General features: G+C 41.3%; 2 protein-coding genes across 2 annotated transcripts; one reads left to right on the plus strand and one right to left on the minus strand.

Moving 5' to 3' along the window:
* Window positions 1–1,392: 1,392 nt before the first annotated feature.
* On the minus strand, window positions 1,393–14,270 carry ppp2r1bb (protein phosphatase 2, regulatory subunit A, beta b). Its single transcript, XM_084558497.1, has 15 exons — window positions 14,119–14,270; window positions 13,338–13,428; window positions 13,114–13,214; window positions 12,642–12,874; window positions 12,408–12,555; window positions 12,154–12,309; window positions 10,297–10,411; window positions 10,130–10,200; window positions 8,155–8,289; window positions 5,930–6,103; window positions 5,700–5,760; window positions 3,686–3,840; window positions 3,456–3,598; window positions 3,241–3,332; window positions 1,393–3,129 (listed from the first exon to the last, which is right to left on the minus strand). The coding sequence occupies exons 1-15, from the start codon at window positions 14,194–14,196 to the stop codon at window positions 3,113–3,115; spliced, it is 1,770 nt and encodes a 589-aa protein (XP_084414623.1). The 5' UTR covers window positions 14,197–14,270; the 3' UTR covers window positions 1,393–3,112.
* Window positions 14,271–15,630: 1,360 nt separating this feature from the next.
* med29 (mediator complex subunit 29) lies at window positions 15,631–17,671 on the plus strand. The gene is made up of 4 exons (XM_084558050.1): window positions 15,631–16,420; window positions 16,582–16,640; window positions 16,737–16,821; window positions 17,151–17,671. Exons 1-4 carry the CDS (start codon window positions 16,259–16,261, stop codon window positions 17,376–17,378), a joined length of 534 nt encoding a protein of 177 aa, XP_084414176.1. The 5' UTR covers window positions 15,631–16,258; the 3' UTR covers window positions 17,379–17,671.
* Window positions 17,672–17,724: the final 53 nt, after the last annotated feature.

Below are 17,724 nucleotides of genomic sequence, written 5' to 3' on the forward strand. Positions count from 1 at the left end.
TTCAACCACCAACCAGTGAATTTATGAGGATGTTACTTTGATACGTATCACCACCTAAACATCGCTGCTTACCGAGCACACGTCTGAGTCTTCCCCAGAAAAGGGACAGGCACCACCATGCGCATCCTGCCATCCAGTTGCTCACCTTTCAGATCAGACGTCATGGGCCAGCCCATGTGCTTCAGTGAGCCTTGGCCTCCCCTGACCCGGTCTTGTCCCTCCTTGTGCAACTTTTGATAGACACCGACGGCAGTCCGAGCACGCCGACAAGTTTTGGAGATGCTCTCACTCAATCCTCTAGCCATTAAAATCTGGCTTGTGTCAAAGTCGCTGACCCTAAACCTTCAACTTGCCCATTTTACCATTTCTCACAACTTCATCAAGTCTGAAGACAAAATGTTAAGATGCTGGCTAATAAGAGGTGAATGATAACCACATAACCAGGGATTATTACCAGTAAGTCATCATGTAGCTGTTCGGTGTCATTTCTCTTTAACTGATGGTCTTTGGGTCCTATGGCTTGAGGACAGGGGCCTCTGTGGATCATCCCACAGATACTTGATCAGTTTGGGATCTAGTGAATTTGGAGGCCAGGTCAACACCTTGTGCTGCTACTATCAAGGAGTGTCATTGCTATGGGGTGGGGGTGCCTGGTCTGGTCTAGGCGGGTGGTAAATGTCTACATGAATGCCAGGTCCAAAGGCTTTCCAGCGCAACGTTATACTATCACATGGTCATAATATTGTGGCTGATCGACTTATGTATGATAAAATGTGATCATCACCGAACATCTTTTTAATCAATAACCCCTATCGAGGTAGATCTGATCATGGTGTAGTGATATGCAGTGATTTGGTTTAACCGAAGCGTCTGCTGATCAGTATCTAACGAGACTAAACCTCCTCTCTGATCCATTTATGTTTTCTAGCCAAACCAAATTTCCCAGATGCTTAATTTGTTTGTGGCAAAGTCAGTCTGAAACCACTCCACTGGGAGCAGATTATGCTCCGGCAAAGATCTGCTGGGCCCATCAAATCGTTTGGTGGGCTTTATGCCACAGACAGAGGAGTAACAGTGATGTAAGCATGAAGCTGATTGTGTGTAAAACAAAATGGCTCTGATTGGTCGTGGGACCATCCAGACGTGTGCAGAAGTATTTGTTTTTCTCAGTATCAGCTGGAACACACCCCATAATGAATCCAAATGGTGTGTTAACAGACTCCTATTCTGATAAGAATTAAGTCTGGCTAAACCAGGCTAATGATCTCCTACTGAATACGTCACTGTGTGGTAAATTTGTTATTCTGAATCCAACAAAGCCACTGTTGTAACAGCGTGATTGTTGCTCCTCTTGTCACCCTGTAGTAAATTTGCAGCAATTACAGTGACTTGATTATAAAAGTAGGCTGCTCCGGTTCCTTTGTGTTACTTTATTCAGATCAAGATACAGTAGTACAGCATCCCAATTGTGAAGAGAATTCAAAATAAAAATAAAAAGCACAGTCTTCGTGATACAGGACAATCAACAATCAAGGTTTATTCAACAGAACAGAATGAGAGGAGGAGGGGGGAGGAGGAGGAGAAGGGAACAGCAGGAGTAGTTCAGGGAAAAGACAAAAGTTTCTTTTATCGACACAAACGAAACATTTATTCAACCCGCCCATTACCCCCCCCCCAGTTCCCACCCCGTAATAAAACATTATGCAGCCTTGCGTACACATGCTCCATGTCCCCCATCCCACTTTCTTTGAAACCATGCACTTGTTCTCCATCGTGCAGAGATTTTCAAGCAAAGATCCAAAGGAGGTGGTCCTCATCGTTCACTGACCTTATGCTTTTAAACCTCGTGCTCAGTGGAGGACTTAGCATGGATTTACAGGAAAACTGGGCGGCTCTCCGGCACAAGGAGTGCCGTGGTTTTTGTGTTCGCCCTGAAAGCTGTAGTCAATTTAGTTTTACCATCCCCATTAACGTCAAGCGAATAAACTGTTCCTTGCAGAAAACAACAACGTTGTCTCTCCACAGGAACAGGACAGGTGAAAACTGTTTACCCAGGCGCGCTAAAAGAAAACACCGCTGCTTATCAAAGTCATTGGCACGAAGATTAAGAGCAATGCCGAGAACATATTGCAGAAAATCACAACTGACTACTACTTCCCACCCCTTCACATCAGCGAAATCACTAAGGATTTGGAAGAGGTATAATTATGAGCAACACTTTACACTTGAGCTGGTCCCTATTACAATGGGCCGAGGTAATTTGTTTGACCAATTCAATCCGTGTTGCTGCGGAGAACACACCATGTGGTAGAGCATGGTAGTCTGGTAGAGAGAGCTGGGAACGTACACTATTTGAAATTGATAAAGTACATCATTGAGTTCATGAGGTTACATGCAGTACTGGATCATTTCCTTGTCAGAGCTTTTAACATTACAATCCTGTGAGTCTTTTAGGAGACAACAGGTTTGGTCTGATGGAATAAAAACAGCCGAATAGACGTGCACAGGACTTTAAATCGCTTCTGCGGGGAGCCATACAAGTGTCTCTGGGAAAAAGCCGCTATCAAAGGGGCTGATTCAGAAGGAAGCGCAGCAAAATAAACAGCTTGTTGCACCATCTGCCGCTAAAAGTTTCCATCTAGCACTGGGAGAAAACGTGCAGCAGAAGCACAGAGAGTTGGCGCGGCTTTAAGCAGCGAACATACATGGTGGTACGCTGCAACGACTGCGGCTAAAAGTACAACAGAGAACGTAAGAGAGAGGGAGGAATGTGAGAGGGGTTCTGTTTAGCGATGCTTAGCGAGTACAGTAGCACGTTAGTCAGCATGCACCACTTAATTCAGTTTCATCACACTTTGCCATTGTAAAAGCAATCATTTACAGCAAAGAGGAAGATTGACAAAGAAGCGTGTGTGCTATGCCTGGACATGAACTACCATCAAACAGTAAAAAATGAGAAAGAGGAAAAAAGGGATAAAACAGTTGTTAACAGCTTTCTCTATACATTTACCAGTTGTTCCTGAACATCAATAAATATCTTGTAAAAGTGTTGCGTTTTTTGTTGTTTTTTTTTTGTCTCGGGTGGGTGTCTGGTTTAGCCTCGTTGGGTTGGTTATACTAGGGCCAGAACTGTGGAGGGGGAAAAAAAGAATATTTCATTAAAAACTTAAAACTTTAAAAGTATTTTAAATATAATTCATGATATTTGTACAAAATGTGAGAATAAGAGACAAAGCTTACCACTCAGAGCCTCCTGGGCAAAGTACTTGACATCCATGTCTGAGTCTGCAGACAGCTTCTCCAGCACTGGCTTCACTTCTGTTTGAAGGGCACTGAGGGACACGGGACAAAGATTATTGATCACATTGTCAAAGCTACTTCTTTCTACTTTTTAGAGTGATACAGCGCTTTTTGTTTTGCGGAGAAACCCGATGCTTAAATTACAGATTACGTACTTGCAGTCAAGGACGGGTCCGATCTTTTGAAGGGACTTGGCAACATTGAAGCGTACGTTAGCCACCTGGTCATTGGACATCTTGACGACCACTGGTAGCATCTGCTTAGTGGTGATCTCCTGGCCACACACCTCTGACAAAGCCTGAGGCACAACACGGCAGCGTTTACACATTTAGACAAATCTTTCAAGTAAACAAACGAGAGAGCACAGACGATGCCGTTGACTCACATTGATGCAGAACAGAGTGGTCATCCTGTGGAGGTAATTGGGGTCGTTGGCCATGCCCAGCACTTTGGGCACAATGGTGTTCTGAGCCCACTCGGCGCCAAACTTTTCCACGAGCTTCATGAGGTTGCAGGTGGCTGCTTCACGGATAGCGTACACTGCAAAAATACAAAGGCGACATTCAGTGTGAAGGGTGTGTGCGTGTTTTGAGATTTACGTAGGCAGAGTTGTTTAGATTTGTGTGACGGCACCTCAAGTCGTTCCAGATAATACTTTTGTTCTCATTTACAAGTGACTAATTCTGACAGCTATTGCATGTTTGACCATCCTCTGGACAAAGTGTTTCAGAGTTTTGCCCTTACAACAACTGAGGGATCAGCTTTGTCTACATAGGACATGCAACATGAGACCCTCATTAACAGAGCAGCTGTTAAGAGGGATTAGTGTGTAGATGGTGTCTACATAACACAAGATACATTCAGGGAACAACTTTGACATCACTCTGAAAGCAACACCATCACTGCAGTTACACAACTGCCAGACTTTCTTTTATGCGAGGTCTGACTATAAAAAAAAAAAAAGGCCACAGACATGATAAGCAAAGCCTTTCCCTTTTAATTATCAGCAATGAAAACAACTAGTGAATGTGTGATTCTTTTTGTCTCAGGTCAAAATATAACAAAGCTAGAAATAATACCATTAAACCAGAAATTCAAATATTCAACTGAACTGGATAAACACAGTACAAGTTCCTGTACGACAAAAAACAAGAGCTAACTGCATTCGTAGGTTGTGTGTAATGTTAAAATAACACAAACGTAATTCTTTTTAATCAGAGTCAGCGAGGAAAAAAGATTTCCGTGGTCCTGTCTTTCTTTGAAAGGCTTACGTAAGGGTGGCACGGCCCTAACCCCGGCCATACACACAGAAACTCACACCAGCAGCATTCCAATGATGTAACCCAGCTGGCCCTTTGTCCTCAACAGGGAGCGTGTGTCTCTCTAATTGGAAAACTCAATGTCAAGAGAACACCACATACTCAGAGAAAAATGTATGCAAAAGACAATACCATATGTTGTAAAGTGAAGCCGGGTGCACAGTTTGTTCTACATGTACGCAGCTCCTCCAGCATAAGAGTATCACAGAATAGTTTAAACTGCTGAGGAGAAAGAAGGCAAACTTGCACAGATATAAACTCACACACCAAGTGATCCAACTGGGTTTTTTTAAGTTACAACAGTTCAAAATGTAGAGCTCAAACTACAGGAATATAGAAGAACAAGGCTAATGTGAGCAGCAGAAAGATGACACAGCAACTTTACTCCTTCATGGTGACAAAAACTTTAATGACAACTTGTCAAAACCATTGTACTGAAGGATGTTGTGCTTTCCTACTCACAGCTGTAGTACGACATTACTATAGTACTCTGGATAGTTCTGCAGCAAAGAGCAGAAAATTGGCACATCTCATCCTACTTCTACCCCCATCTGCTCAATAGCTGATAGTCAATAGTACCTTTAAGTCGAGGGTCTCTGTGCAGGTAGTAATACAGTATGACACCGCCAGGCTCAGGTGAGTAAGAGCAGTGATATTTAAACATTAACAGCATTTGAACACAATAGCTCATTCTGCAAAGCTGCATTAGCTGTCAGAAGTGTGAAATAGACGCGAGCAGATATAGCTTGTGCGTCGTGAAGGATAAAATGACGGCAACTGGAAAACATAACAAGATATTTGGGGGTGCTTCCACAGATGGTTTGGGAATTTGGTGACTTCTGGGAGCTTATGACGTAAAGCTCAACTAAAAATACCTGAAGCTGAATACAAGGACAATATCTGGGGGATAAATCTGTATTCGCAAGATAAAAAAAAAATAAAAAATTGGTGCAAAGTAAAGGTGTCCACGTAAGCATCTCTGTTTAAGCATAGACTCCTCCTGCATTGCATCACAGTGTACGTGAATTTTATGAGCTTCAGACGAGTATGAATTTACAGTATGACATAACAGCGGCTTACCGTGGTCAATAAGCCAGGCCATACAAAGGGTGTTGAGCTTCTCGTCAAAGAATTCCACTCCCTGAGGACACAAAGCGAAATCAGAACAATTTCCTCCATGTCTATACTTGAAACAGGAGCGATCGTATGTGTCTATTCATTGCGGTTATTATACATGGCACTAATTGGGATGTCATTCAAGACATATTTTATATTAGTCTCAGCAGTCTTTCCAAGCCTCCATGACTCACCAGCTGTCCTGCCAACAAAGGCATGTACTCTATGATGGCGAGGCGGACCCTCCACTTTGCATCCTCTGCCAGCTCCACAATGGCTGGCAAGAGTGACTGGGAAAGCTGCCGAATGCCAATCACCTCGTTCACACAGTCTAGGTTGGAGATGATGTTGAGACGCACCTCGGGGCACTGTGACGGGAAGAACAGGAACAAGTCATGGTTATAGTAGCACTTCTTAAAAATTACAACAGAAGATTCAGGTATTAGACAAATCATATTAATCTCATAATCCTGACATGACACAACTGATGTAAAAGAAGAAACAAAACCTCATCTGATCTACTTTACACTTGAATTACAAGGGACCCAAAGAAGTGCAGTAGTGAGTGTGAAGTTGTTAGGATGAGTGGTCTTTATGTTGTGGCCAGGAGCTTAAATGTCCTTCAACTAAGGTACTTTGTCGTTCACGTTAGAAGTTATTAACAGAACGGGTCGGACTTCAGCCAAAGCATCCACTGCAGAAAGGACTTTATTGTCAGTGGTGTCACTTCTGACAATACAAAAAATGAATGGCATTGTTATTTGGAACAGGGTGGAGCAGTCTGCAACAGCTCCTTCATCTCAAGTCTGTGTCTAGGCTAGTTCTTAACTCTTATCATCCTCGTACCCACTATCCCTCTACCTTTCCTCTGTCAACCCGTCTGCCCCGTCTCTCTAAAGAAGAAATTTCTTGGCTCTAGCCAGGCGATGCTACTCAAGACACTCTAAACAATCTAGTATTTTTGTCAAGAATAACGCAACCCAGGTTTACGTCATCCCTGTGATGGACTGCTGTACCCAGCGTCTCACCCTATGCCAACTGGGACAGGCTCCAGCCTACCGTGCGTGGCCCATTACAGGATAAAGTGGGTATAGCTGGCAGATGGATGGAAGGTTTATATCTAAAGGGGCCTCTCACATGGAGATCTGCTTTAGTTCTTATTTGAAGAACGATATTCACAACCTGTCCTCTGCTTGTAGGGGAGTGCAGCTGTAACATTATCAGCAGTAGAGCTGCACGTGTTCTGAGCAGGACAAGCCTCTATGCCGTCAGGAGCAGAGCTTCGAGCATCCTTGCTACTGTCGCCATATTCAGTTTGAGTAAGTTACATTTTTCTCTGAGGTTAGGGTGTTCTGGGTCTGACAGTTAAGGACTTAAGAAAAGTTTAATGAAACGTAATGTTGCACGGAAAACTGAACTTGAAATACTACAAAACTTCTCATCGGCATGTTCCACAATCCTTTAGTGGGAAGAATACAGAAACCAATTAAGGCACAGAAATAATCAGAATAGAGCCTTTGATTGAATAACATTAATACTGACAAGAGATGTGCATCTCCTCATAAAACCATTTTCAAACAGATACAAATGGAGTCACGTCAAAGCGGTCAGATCTGAGAGTTATCCAATTAGACAATCTTGGTCTTGTATTTATGCAGTGAGGAAAATGGGCCATCTTTAAATAGGACTAAAGCAAAGCAGTGGAAGAACTGGCAGCCAACATTTATATACCTTTGTGTCTAACCTGCCAAACTTGTGTCTGATCTGAATACACAAATTTATGCAACAGCAATGTATTTATCAGAGAACAGTCAGCTATCGTAGTTTTAGACGTACCCAATACATCAAGGGAATATGTATATAAACATTTCTAAAACACAGTTCTATAACAGCTCCCTGAACAAATAATTTAAAAGTGTCTTATGATGATAATCACAAACATAACTGAAATAAATGAGATGATTATTACAAAACTATTCTTTATGCTACACAGTCAGCTGAAGAGCAAACATCTACATTTACTCATTAGTATTGTAAAAAAATAATCCAAATCCATCAAGCAGAAACCTATCAGGTTAAACTGTGACCAACTTTTTATTAAGCTTCCCTCCAGACACAGACAGTCAATCAGTCCTCAAATTGTAATGTCTCAGCCTGACTGCCAACTACATGGATCATCCTCCTGCCCAGGCAGGTGGCAGCCAGGTACATCTGGTAGCTGTGGCCAAATGGCTTTGTTTGGTCTCAGACATGCTGATCACAGAAGGCCAGAGAAGTTGGTCAAACACAGCCGCTTTATAACAAGCTTTTATAGTGAATATTTCCAAACTAAAAACTGCCCTTAAGGATTTCCATAGCCAGTTGTGTAATATATAAAAGAGGACTGTAACCCACAATTAAAAATCTGCATTTAGTTTACCTCGTCCTTGAGTTGAGCCAGGAAGAGAGGCAGCAAGTGCTCTATTGTGTTGTCCTTGCCCAGAATGGTTGACAGGCCCATAATGACTGAGGCCAGGGCTGACTTCACGTGCTGGTTGGTGTCTGAAACAAGTTCCTGGTCAGAGACAGGACGCACAGGAGACAGGGAGATGAGTGCAAACAAAAAGTTAGGACAGAAAGCATATAAATAAACATCAAGACTACTGCTACGGGTTATATTTACAACACACTAGAGAAAGGCAGACTATAATCGACTCGATGGCGAATGCACAGTTAAGTGAACTTAATAGCAGTGTAGACAATAAATTGTCACTTAACATATGTTGTAGACAGAAACAGAAATGGGTGTAACATAAACTAAGAGCAAAGAAATTACCAATTATCTATACACCCATCTCTAATTTTCAATGATTATTGTAACTCGCGTACAAAGAATTGTAGTACTTTAGGTCTGATAGAATATACGAATACATTAGCAACATACTAATCATGTACCCATCAGCGAGTCTATGATATGTCTGGGCCATATGCTCTTTTTTATCATCCTATAATCTTTGTACAGTCTGTTGCTACCTGTATAGCTTTGATCCAATGCCTATCTTTTACCAGCATAAGCAGAATGACTCTCACGAAGCTCTACAGTTTTCACAAACAATATTCTGCAGATTCAAGATTTGCACTGTAGATCTAACTGTAGTTCCACAACCATTAGGAAATCAACGAAAATCCACTTGCTGAGCACTGAACAAGCTGCAACTAAACTTACAATCTACAACACAACAGTGCCACCTGGTGGTTCAAAGTCTGACAAACACTGGCATGCAGACAAAATGTCTTGCAATACATATCCCTTAATGGCCATTTGTGGCTGAAGCTGCAATAAGGGGCATCTTTAGGTGTTTAAAGCTCTAATTCTTCTACAGATTCTATTGGTCCTTTCTTTTTACCATGAGGAAGCTACTCTGAATAGGTTTTATGGTCCATCACAAACAAAGAACAACTTGTTTTATTATCTTTATATTTTATATCCTGTTCAAATTATCCATCGTTTTGTTGAGTTGCATCAATCTACTCATCAAGGACACTCGGGGAGGACCTAGAGGACGTCAGATTACCACTTGTATAATCACAGTAAATCCATGCACACAGATTCAAACCAGAGCTGTTCAGGCCGCTGCGAGCAAGAAACAGAATATGGGAGAAAAACCGCTCCTCGTGTGAGCAATGACTGGTATGTGTGGGTGTAATAACATTAAAAGGGACTGATCATAAAAAAGGCCAACATGGTTGGCTCAACTCAAGTTGATTAGTCCAAGCAGAGTCGGCCTGCGACAGCGTGTACGCCCTCCAGTGTTCAGAAAGCAGAAACTCACTCGTACACGGTGGCTGATTAGTTCGTCGTTCTAAAAAACACAAGTGCCATTCTTTGTCTCTGCCTATATGTTGTTTCTCACTCACAGGTGCCTGTAAAGCTCTTTGTTGTTGAATTTGTGAACAAGGACTTCCATTGTGCAAGGGGTGTTTTATTTCACTCATGACATAGGACACACTTAAGAGAAAGCTGCATGCAGTTTCAAAACATTTTTTGAACAAATCAGTTTGCAACTCTGTCTTAATTATTTTTCCCCCAACAAATCATCATCTTTGTCCTACTTTGCTCACACACAAGGTTGGGACACTTCTGTTGCTTGCATACATGATGATACCAGCAAGCAAACTGCTAAACTAAATATTATCAAAAGGAAAAGCGACCGAAACAAAAAAAACAAAAACAACCCCTGGTGGATGCCAGAGCACCACATATCTGCGTCAAAGCTTTGGGGAAGACTATAAAAAGATAAGCCTCAATTCCTTTTACATGCTTAACATCAAAGTGTCTTTTGTTTAACTGAGAAGCAAAGCGCCTGAGCAATGTCACATGTGTGGAAGACAGAGAAGTTTATTTTTTTTTTTACCTTGACGCAGGGAAGGATGTGAGTCATGATGATTTGCTCACGATTATCCTCTGGGAGGTTCTCGCAGAATTCTAACAAAAAGTAAAAAAACAAAAAGTAGAACAGACTGAGCAAGAAGCTCTAACAACTTGAATCCGTGTGATAAATAAGTTCCAAGTCTCAATTACCTTTGACTTTGTTGGCTGCAGCAGCACGGACCTCGGCTTCACAGTCCTTCAGGAGATTCTGGAAAGCTGGGACCAGATCGTTCTTTGTGATCTCTGGCCCCACAGCTTTCTGGAGCTACATGTTGACAAAAATCAATATGCTTCAATATCCAAATAAGCATATGCGGGAAAATACCAATTCAAAATGACACGATGAGTTTTTGGATATTAAATCAAAAATAAAAGGATTTTATGAAGGAACAGGTTACATGGCAACCGTGACGACAGAAGTGAATGTCTTATCTACTTTGTTTACAATTTAAGATTTTAGCTAATGTAAGAAAATAATTGTGGCAAAAAAAGACCTGAGTTGACATTGCTTTTTTGTTGTCGTTTATGTCTCAGTCAGTGTTAATATGTGTGACATAAATTTGAGGCTGTCAGCTCATGCGATGAATGTATTTTAGTGGTACAGTGAAAAGTGCCTACCACAGCTTTACGTTGTTGAATGTTTGAGCAAAACAGCATTTGTTCATGACAAATGAACAAATGAACTAGCGACGTATGACCAACCTGATGCCACACATTAAGAATAAGCAGTATACAGTTTGTAAACAACCCATGTTTAACCAAAGTTAGGTGAAAATCAATCAAGAGTTGCAAATTACTTTAAAAAAGGAGCTTATTGATTCCAACATTTTACTTTTACTTGATCACACTTGCTGTGACTGACAATTTGCCTTTTTTGTGTAAACACTTAAGTCCTTTATTCCTGAAACTGTGTGAATTCAGCCACCAAACTTATTGTGATGGTCCTCACCCCTGTGGGTTCCTTGGACTCAGATTTTAGGCGAGCAATGAGAAGCTTTCACCTTTTAGCAAAGAGAAGCTCAAACATCCAAATAAAGTAAAATGACCAAAAAACATTTATAAGGAAGCGGACTTCAATGATGTTTGACCCCAATGTAATACTGATCCTATAGTGTCCATTTTTGACAGTGACAGCAACTGCAAGGCACTGTGGCTGCATTTATAGTTATATAAAGCCTTGGAGTATAGCAAGTACTCAATGCTGAGACAAAGGAAGCTTTCAGGTTCTCACAGTCACTTAGTTGAGGAAGCGGCGGCCTCCCCTCAGCTAAGAATATTGCAGTAAAACGTGATGATGTTTTGCACAGTTAAATGTGAGATCTGATAAAAACACAGATGTGACAGCCATGAAAGCCACAGACAAAGATAATCAGGCTGACCTCATTATCTAGGCATCCAAAAATGTTTCTACCAAAAGTCAACGGCAGGATATTAATCTTCAAACTCAAACACATGAAATTTTTTGGAAGAGATTTTCTGAATCATTAAATGGGTAAGACTCACAAAGAGGTGTTGAGGGCACAGGGTGATTTTCTGCATCAACTGAGTTAAGATGCATTGACATCTTGCACGTCAGCTGGCTAACTAATCACCAATACATCCACGTTTCATATGGATTTAGCAGTTGCAACAGTGTGCATGAAATACACTTTGCAGCAAATACCATTTGTCTGATGTGCCACCTACAGTCAGATAATTTGCAGTTTGTCAAGACATAGACCTAATTTGTAAACCTCTTGCACACCAGTCAGAGCTTGCTGGTATTTTTTTCAATATAAATTATTAATATTTCCTTGCATTACATCCAGTATGCATTGAACAACACTAAATGCCAGTCTCGTACACCCATCTTTAATCATTACTCCTGGATTGCAAGACACAAATCTTGATATTATTGGAAATAAATGGTTGAAAGGAACTCAACTACTTGAGGGCAGCTCTAAATAGGACGCCTCATTTGTCATATCGAGATTATGGCAGGGACCAAAAAGCAAACTTTGTGCTTACCTCAGAGAACTTGTCAGCCACCATGTAACGGACCCTCCAGGATTTGTCTTCTGCAGCCTGGCGCAAGGTTGGCATCACTAGGGTCTCCAGGTCCTCTTGAGGCAGCAAAGTGGCAATGCTGACACATGCCTCCACTGCAAGCAGCCGCACTGAGTCCTGATGGAGAAAGGTCATGGTTTAACAGCCAAATACACTCATCCTGCATAAAACACAACAACAGAAGTTTAAATTTAGAAGAAGGTGAGTGTTCGTACCTGCTCATCAGAGGCCAGAGCAGTGAAGAGGGAAATTATGTCACTTTTTACGTAATCCAGCTCCAGGACTTTGGCAAACTCTCCCAGTTTGGACGCTGCAGCGCGACGCACCATAGGAGTGTCATCGGAGCACAAGGTGCGGAAATGCCTAGAGATAACCACAAGCATCAGAACCAAATCTCCCGCATTTCTGGAGTACTCAAAAACTGGCTTCATATAATTAAGCCCACTTACTGGCGGATCTCAGCCTTGACAGTGCTGGAGACACGAGGATAACACACACTAAAGAGGCCGCAGGCAGATGTGCGAGAAGTGAACCAGTCACCACTGGCCAGCCGCTTCACCAAAGGCTCAAAATGGACTTCCAGATCAACTGGAGAGTGCTCCTGAGAGATCTTACGCAGGGACTCCACGGCTTTGTCTCTCACTACCGTCTCCTCCACTGTGGCAAGGCTCTCCAGAGGAGGCTGTGGATCAAGAAGGAATAAGGTTAGATAGTCTTCAACCTCTGTGTAACCAAAATCTATTATCAATAAAAAGCTATTAAACACATAAGCTGTAAGCAGTTGTTCACAATAAATATGGCATTGTATCTTGTAGACTTTTGTAATGAAAAGGTTTTCTCTTCTAATTAAAGAAGCAAGATAATAGCTTCTAGTAAGAGCAAAATTAAACTTTGCCATGATTTTGATGCTGCTAAACTTACCAGGAGACAGTGGACATACTCCGGTCCTCCCACCAACATAGTGAAATTGCCAAGCTGCTCAGCCAGTGCCAAGAGCACCTCATCTTCATCATAGATGGTGTCTAAAGGATGACAGAAAGACTTGTTAAACATGTCGTCAGCCACCACTGGATGTTATTGCAACCACTTTAACGAGCTTAAAGTACAACACATTCAGCACTTTTGTATTTTAAAGGGTTATTTACCTGTAAGGAAAGGAAGGAGTTCAGTGCGAGTCCTCTCTACACCGAGGGCCAGAGCAATAGTGGACAGCTTTTTGATGCTGTTCAGACGTAACTGTACACAAAACAGACATGTCTTAATATTGCGTTCACAATAAGAAGTAACCACATTTAATAACTTTAGTCGAAAAATAAGCCTCGTCATATCCCATTAACCCTGCCAGAATTTACTAGAAACAAATAACTATCTTTAATCTCCAGGGTTGCGGTTCGCTCCAGGTAGCTAGCTAAATATAACCAACGTTTCGACTGGATATGAACTGGGGTGTCTGAATCAAAATGTTAGTCTTAGATTGCCTTACGAGCAATAAACATGCTAACAACAGTGAGCTATACACGCAGCGGCCTTGAACGTCCTGCTGTTGTGATTGCTTTAGCCGTTTGGCTAGCATCCTACTGGATATTAGCGATGCGCTACAGCTAGCTGCCAAACCAATGACCTGGTTCGTTTGTCTTACGGATTTCGATTTAATATTACGACGCCCGTCTATATAAGCACCAACGGACCGAGAATGATTTCAACCACTGCCCAAAATGACCAATTAACATCGCAAAACCGAGCAACAAACTAGAATGGAAAGAGAGGGTGCGCCCGGCAGAAAATTCCTGACAGGCCTTGGTTGGAGCCTTAGCTAGCGTATTTGCTAGTCAGCTAGCAACAAGACGGCCGTCTAAGAAAACGTACCAAATTGCTTTAATCTCACAGCAGTATGTAAATGTTAATTTAACGTCGAAACAAGTGTACCTGAACGTCCTCATTTCGCAGTTCATCAATGAGAACGGCGATAGGGTAGAGAGAGTCGTCTCCATCAGCTCCTGCCATTTTGGATACTGTTGCAGTTACCGAATGGCGCTGCTGTGTTGCACTACGGGGTTTCTGCCAGAGAACAGCGGCTCCAGGGCCCTCCCTCCTCTGCTGCGGCGCTGCCTTCAAAAAAATGACAGAGGAAGCCGCCAAAGACCAAACCCTATTTAACAGGCCGCGTTATTTAAATAAACCAAAACTTAATTAAATGTATTATTAAAAAAACAGACAATTTTGCTCTTAAAATGTTGGATACATTGTTTATATATAGGACAAAACATTAAATTATGTTAATAGAAGGTGAATACGCATATAAGTTATATCTATTGAACAAAGACAGTCTGAATAATACTTAAGAAAATTATATATCAAGAAAATACACAGACGCAATTTAATGTGTACAATAAACGCAGCATTAAAGCAACTGAACTGCATTCAGTTTAAGAAAGGCTTTTATTTTGAAAAACAATGAACCGGGTATTTTTCAGAGTATTTTCTTTCTTTCTATTTTCTTTTCTACAGTCGTACCTCGTGATGGCCAATCGAAATAAAACGTTCATTATTCGAAGCTTCAATGACACAGTGCTCTATTAGGACATCTGGTGGACAATAAAATGTAGTACAGTCGAGACGTGTCTTACTGGTTCATGCTTGTATGGGACTTGATTTGCCATGCACATTCCTGTTCGACTACACTCAATGGATATGTGGTTTAAGGATGATTATAAATAAATTATATACATATAACAATAAAATACAAAAACACAACGTACATCAAAGTACCACTAGCCGTACTTCCTACTGCTCTACTGTCGTTGGACCGTTTTGGTTTACGTCACTACTACACTCTATGAATCGTCGCTAATTTACACCAATGTTCATGTTACGGCGCTTACATACACCCTTTGCACCTGCCCAACTCAGGGGTCACACCAGCAACTTTATGACCTATGGCATTCGTTTGTAGTTTGCAGCTCATTCTTTTTTTATTCAATTTTTTTTAGGTATGTATGCGTGTAGTATATATGTGTACATGTATATGGGTGTGTATATGTATGTATATATAGATACACAGATATATATATCTTCCTTATATTTTTACATTTCATATTTGTACATTTTGTGTTTAAGTTGCTGCACCGTAGGCCTTTGAGGAAAGTAATTTCAATCCTGTTATGTGTTGCACCTGTCAGAATTGACAATAAAGCTGACTTTGACTTTTGACTTTGACATCAACTACTTTCATTTGACCTTGGTATCATGGTTTAGTAGTTTTAGAGAATATTTGTACTGAATGCATCACTATCAAACCACATCTCTCTTGACTAAGTCATTATTTGCTTTGAAGACTCATCTCATCTCTCCCGAAGAGCCGAGAGACAACCAAACCGGTGACAGGGTTTCTATATTGAATGAAGCAGTGACATAAAACACTTGATTTGTCTGAACCAAAACTATACACGCGATTCTGACTCAAATAGGACTGTATAGCAAATTTATGTGTGATTGCTAGACTACTGTATGGTTTCAAGTGGATAAAGTAGTTGAAGACCATGTTTCCTATTTGGCATGCTGGATTGTAACCCTATACTCTTCACGTATATTGTGTAATGAACCATTTAAATGGTGCCGTTTATGTAACTGTTTCTATCTACCAATCTAGTGTTATCTAACTATGTTACTAATTTATCTATCTAGTTCTCTCTGTATCATCTGCGATTCTCCACAAAATATGCAATCTGATACAACACTAACTCTCAAAGCAACTAACACCAACAACAGCAACAAACCAACGTACTCTGCAAAGAAACATTCAAATGAACGCCACTAAACATGGACAGGATATTCAGGATATCCCTGAACACACTCGATCCAGTCAGATGATTCACATCATATAATTCACATGACAAACCGAACCCATCAGGTGATTCGTATGCCCGACGAAGCACTTGAACTGCTTCGAACGTCACTCAAGTGCTTCAAACGTCACTAGTCACGTGACCGAACCGCTTCATGAGCCACTGCGCATGTGTCGGAGCCTCGGGTGTCAGAGAGGACCGTCACTACGTACCTGAACAAGATGGCGTCTCAGCAGCAGCAGCCCGGCGGTCCGATGTCCCAACCCGGATTACAGCAAGCGTCTTCGTTACAACAACAACAGGGGCAGCTGAGTCAACAACAGGATTTTGATCCAGTTCTCAAATTCAAGATGCTCATTCCACAGCTCAAAGAGAGTTTGCAGGTATTTGCTAGCTAGCTAAAGCTTGAGCACATCTGGTCACAACAGCTAACGTCGGCTTGTTGACGATTTATACTGTCTAGATACTGCAGCTGGTCAAATTGATTAATTAATCTACACTCAGCAATGTACTTTAAATGTATTACTCTGTTTTTATTATTCAGAATGTAATGAAGATTGCATCCATGAATTTGAGCCATAATACGACAATTGATAACGGCATGTAAGTAGCCTGTTTGGGGGAACTTTTTTAATGGATGTCTCTGATAGCCAGCTTTCTGACTTTTTAACCAATTATTTCTTGTTTCTTTCTTTTTAGAAAAAGCAGTGACGCCTCTGTGCAGAGGTTTGACAAAAGTTTAGAAGAGTTTTACGCCCTCTGCGACCAGCTGGAGCTGTGTTTGGTAAGACTCAGTCACATCCATATCGGATATTTACCTTTTGCTTTATGTGTCCATTCAATAAAAGCTCTTATTTACAGCAAGTAAATAAATCTGTACGTCCTTAAAGTCAAATGTAAATGTACCAACTTTAATAACGTGCCAGCCATAACCCAAAATTAAGATGATTAGGGCCTTCCTGTATCACTGACATCTAAAAATAAGTGAAGCAGTCCTTTTAAAGAATGAAAGGTAGTTCCCCTTCCTTGTTTGCCATAAGGCAAGGCATTTGTGCACAATAGTAGATATACTGAATATGGACTACACTAACTATTTTTATTCTCTCTGTGCAGCGGCTGGCGTACGAGTGCCTCTCGCAGAGCATTGACAGTGCCAAACATTCACCCAACCTGGTCCCGACTGCCACCAAGCCAGACACAGTGCAGACAGAGTCCATGTCCTATGCCCAGTACCTCAGCATGATCAAGTCTCAGATATCCTGTGCCAAAGATATCCACAACGCTCTGCTGGAGTGTTCCAAGAAGATCGCAGGAAAGGGACAGCCTCAGGGGATCATGTAGACGTGGACTCGCTGTTCTAACTCTTTCTGAACCTGGACTTTTGCTATTGGAGGCTGACGCACACTTTTCTCATTTTCAGTTTTGCTCTACATTGGCCGTGGGAGATGCTAATTAATTTCACAAGATGCTGTATGACTGTTTGAGGTATTATTATTATTTTTTTAGTTGTGTTGTAAACGCTGTTGTAAATATTCCTGAGAAAAGTCATGTTGTAAGATGACCAGCAGGTGGTGGAAGAGCCAAGAAAGTTTTTTGTAGAATATTTGTATTGACTATTAAACCTTTCTACTTACGCTGATGTTTTCTCATTATTTAAGCTAGAACTGTTTTGGAACAGTTTTTGCTT

Source organism: Chelon labrosus, assembly GCF_963514085.1.
Source record: "Chelon labrosus genome assembly, chromosome: 13".
NCBI lineage: Eukaryota > Metazoa > Chordata > Actinopteri > Mugiliformes > Mugilidae > Chelon > Chelon labrosus.

Coding starts and splice junctions, on each gene's coding strand:
- ppp2r1bb (XM_084558497.1), bottom strand. CDS start 14,196: ATGGCAGGAGCTGATGGAGACGACTCTCTCTACCCTATCGCCGTTCTC. Junction 13,215..13,337: donor ACTCCTTCCTTTCCTTACAG/GTAAATAACCCT, acceptor GTCATCCTTTAG/ACACCATCTATGATGAAGAT. Junction 12,875..13,113: donor AGTATGTCCACTGTCTCCTG/GTAAGTTTAGCA, acceptor CTTGATCCACAG/CCTCCTCTGGAGAGCCTTGC.
- med29 (XM_084558050.1), top strand. CDS start 16,259: ATGGCGTCTCAGCAGCAGCAGCCCGGCGGTCCGATGTCCCAACCCGGA. Junction 16,641..16,736: donor ACGACAATTGATAACGGCAT/GTAAGTAGCCTG, acceptor CTTTCTTTTTAG/AAAAAGCAGTGACGCCTCTG. Junction 16,822..17,150: donor ACCAGCTGGAGCTGTGTTTG/GTAAGACTCAGT, acceptor CTCTCTGTGCAG/CGGCTGGCGTACGAGTGCCT.